The sequence below is a fragment of the Anneissia japonica genome, unplaced genomic scaffold, assembly GCF_011630105.1.
Source record: "Anneissia japonica isolate Jap-2015-1 unplaced genomic scaffold, ASM1163010v1 scaffold2293_len299155_cov175, whole genome shotgun sequence".
Taxonomy (NCBI): domain Eukaryota; kingdom Metazoa; phylum Echinodermata; class Crinoidea; order Comatulida; family Comatulidae; genus Anneissia; species Anneissia japonica.
In genome coordinates this window covers 197952-201735 of record NW_022694961.1, presented here as the reverse complement: position 1 = coordinate 201735, position 3784 = coordinate 197952, and the positions used below count along the sequence as shown (strand labels likewise).

The window sequence follows — 3784 nt, the reverse complement described above, 5'->3', positions numbered from 1 at the left end:
TGGGTGTGTGTGTCTATGCAATTATTATATATATAAAATTATATTCAATTATAGTCAAGTTCTCACCAGACATCCAAATAGGTTTCAAAACGCCACAGCTTTTGGCCTTCACGCACTTGGTCGGCATGTCTCCACCGCCCCCACCGACGAATCGGTACCAATAGTTGAGCAGGTTGGCATAGTGATAAGAATTGTCTTGCTCTGGGGGATAGTTAATACTTCGCCAGGATTGACTTAGCTCAATATGTGTCGTGCAAGGGTCACCTGAACAGTAAATATTTGTGAATTAAGTCAAGAATCCGAAACTGTATGGTTTTTTTGGTTTTTTTTTCTTGTTGGATTAGGCCTACTAAAATGAAACCCATATAATTTTAATCGAGGTTTGGTCGTCCTCCTACTTGTTAAAAAATACAATAACAAACTAGACTTTTGTTTGAACAACAGAACATAGGGTTTTTCCCCATTGATTTAATGAGAAATGAAATTGAAATTGCAACCAAAAGAAAAGTCGTTAAAAGCTATAAAGTAAAGAAAACAAAAAAAAAACACGGAAAACCAATCTAATTTTAATGAAATGAAAAAAAAACCCAAAGAAAACGAAGTCCACTGCGACGTTAGTGAGACTCGAATTATGGCTGCAATGGTAATAGCGAGGTACATCGATAACTATTTGCGCGCTATGAGCCGACCTTGCATAAGAAAGTACATGTTCAGTTCATAGTGATTCAATGACTAAAAGCAAACATTGTTCATGCATAGGCTATCACGGTATAGTTTTGAGTTTAACCTAGCTTTAACTGATTTAAGCGCTTTAGAAAACGTAAATTGCGTTAATTTAATCAACTGTCAACACAAAATCTTTAAATGGTCCTCATATCCACACCCTACACCAAAATTGGATGATTTCTTCATTTCACTATTCTTGCAAAGTTTCATTTTTATCCACCTATAACTGGCAACGTAAGCAATTTAAATGACCCTCAAATTTACACCCTAACCTGGATCGTCCACTACCCACAATAATATCTTCCTTGTACTGTAAATTGGGTTAAACTTTCCCGAAAGTTTCATTTGGATCAGATCAGGTCTGGGACGTATTCCTTTAAATGGTTCTCAAATTCACATATGTCGAATCAACAGATAAATTTAGTGATTTCTTTACTGGACCTTTACAAACTATTATATATAGAAAGTTCCATTTACACCCATTGAAAGCTTTTTATATACTGTACCATAGGTCTTTGTACATTTCCCCTACTGTAATTTGTATATGACTGCTTATGTTTTTTGACACCACGATGATTGAATACTAAATGGACTTTAGTTGGTTAGAAAATTTACTTCGTATTACATTCGAAAACATCTACTAATGCCATAATTTAAAAAAAGGAGTAATATTATATTTTTAAGATTGTCTTAATCTCTCAGCAGTCAATACTGTTTGAGTTTTGCAAGTGACTTAATGGTCTGGCGATTTTTTTTTTTTTTTATTTTTTTTTTTTTTTAATGCATGGAAAGGTTCATAAACGAACATAATAATGGTCCGAAGACTCCATGCAATTTAACTTTGAATCTATGGTCCGGAGTAGTTAACTAAGACATGTTAGGCTTATATATATTGCTTATTAAGCAATTGTATTCTTTTATATTGTATTTTGGCTATTTAAGCAGTAACGTTTTGTAGTATTTCTACAGTTTTTATGGTTTTAAATGTGTGTTAAAAAGTACATAAAATTACCTTCAATGAACTGTTCGCAGCAGTTACCAGTGTATGGGAAAGGACAGTTTGCGCAATATCCTGTCACCGCAGTTCCACGACTACACCCAGGTGAACAGACTTTCTGTTCTTGAGACGAACCAGTACACGCTGCGCCTCCACAAGACGCAGATCGAATCTTGGTTCGACTTCTCCTTTCTGTCCCACCATTTCCACAGGTTATAGAGCAGGCACCCCATTCTTGCCAGTTACCCCACGCACAATTCACAGGATAGCATGAGCGACGTTCGCAGCAGTTGCCGGTGTATGGGAAAGGACAATTTGCGCAACGTCCTTGCACCGCAGTACCACGAATACACCCAGGTGAACAGACTCTCTGTTCCTGACTCGGACCAGTACACGCTGAACCTCCACAAGACGCAGATCTACTTTGGGTTCGAATCCTTGTTTGCTCGCCGTTATTTCCACAAGTTATAGAACAGGCACCCCATTCCTGCCAGCCACTCCACGCGCAATTCACAGCAGAGCACGATCGGCGGCGTCGTCGTCTTCGACGCCCCCAAAAACCGTCCACGAGTGCTATCTCAAGGATACAAAGGCATATGACTGTAGCAAGTATAATTTTCATGGTGCTCTAAAGGATAAGAAGAATTAATGGATGGTTTTATAAAATAGAAAATCCCTTAAATATAATCATAACATGGCACAGGTTACAAAGCTGAATTTGCAGTATTGAAATCGAATATATTTAAACAAATTTGCAACGTTAACAGGCAAAATTCACTCAAAATCATCAATCCACTCGACCTCCGGAGTTTGGTAGAGTAGAATACCAAATAGCATCAATTTTATTGGTAATCAAATTTTCAACACAAATTCACACAGCAGAGCACGATCGGCGACGTCGTCGTCTTCGACGCCTCCAAGCATCCACGCTTGCTATCGCCAGGATACATAGGCACATGACTGTAACAAATATTATTTTCATGGGGCTCTACTAAGGATAAGAAAAATAAAACAATGGTGTTATATTAATAATAAAAAACCCCATAATCTTAACAGTGCTTATGGTACAGGGGTGGATTAGTTTAATTTTGATAATTAATTTGCAACGTTAACAGGCCAGATTCACTAGAAATAGGCCTACCGTACCCATCGATCCTCTACCAAGGGAATTCGGCCCCTCTTACACGACACTGAAATAGCGTTAATAATACCTGGATCGCCGGAGCGCCAGGGGGCACTAGGCAGCCCGGGCCCCCAGTCAATTTTCCGTTTTCCAGAAAAAAAGAATCCCACAACCCACACAAACACAATCTAGCGTACGGCCCTGTATTCTTATTAATTTTAATGTAATTCTTCTTAATATTCTTATTCTTATTATTCTTCATATTCTTATAATAATAATAATAATAATAATAATAATAATATATTATTATTATTATTATTATTATTATTATTATTATTACTATTGTGTTTGGCCTATTATTATTATTATTATTATCAGGATTATGATTATTTAATATTAACAAATATCATCAAAGCCGAAAGAATAACTTTAACAAATATATAAACAAATATATGACGGACAAACTTTACCCCAAAATTATACTAATATAAATTGTGTTTCAGTATTATTACATTTAAAAACTTTTATGTAATATCATACGGTACCTACCAACTGTTCGAAGAAAGTTTATTCTTGTAAAATATACTGCAAACTGAAGAAATTGAAGCTACTACGTTTTCGACTGATGAACGATGATAGTACGAAATTATTTTCCTGGTTGAGAGCTTGTAAACTTTAAGAGCTGGACAAAACATAAGACATTAAGGTTCTTTCCATACCCCCTCATAAGATCCGTTTCTTAAATACATGTTAACAATGAAAATTTGTTTTCTATACCTGACATTTATCAAAATCAGTCTGCTTTATATGTTGATGTTTTACAGAAATCATAATTTTAATAAATTAAATTATGTAATTACGAAATGAAATACCCTTCTTATAATAATGGATTATACCACTATGTATTTACAAAAGATGATAATAATGGATTGTACCAC

The 3784-nt window shown here is 35.5% G+C and overlaps 1 protein-coding gene across 2 annotated transcripts in view; it reads right to left on the bottom strand.

Moving 5' to 3' along the window:
- LOC117101353 (SCO-spondin-like) overlaps window positions 1-3784 on the bottom strand; it is a 13262-nt gene that overhangs the window by 6301 nt on the left and 3177 nt on the right. Inside the window, exons 1-3 of one of the 2 annotated variants that reach the window (XM_033241327.1) lie at window positions 3396-3532; window positions 1739-2351; window positions 67-264 (exon numbers count right to left, since the gene is read on the bottom strand). In XM_033241327.1, the coding sequence (XP_033097218.1) occupies window positions 67-264; window positions 1739-2345 (805 nt within the window). In that variant the 5' untranslated portion in view covers window positions 2346-2351; window positions 3396-3532. Of the gene's footprint in view, window positions 1-66; window positions 265-1738; window positions 2352-3395; window positions 3533-3784 lie in introns of those variants that run through there. The other variant, XM_033241326.1, reaches the window with a different exon arrangement.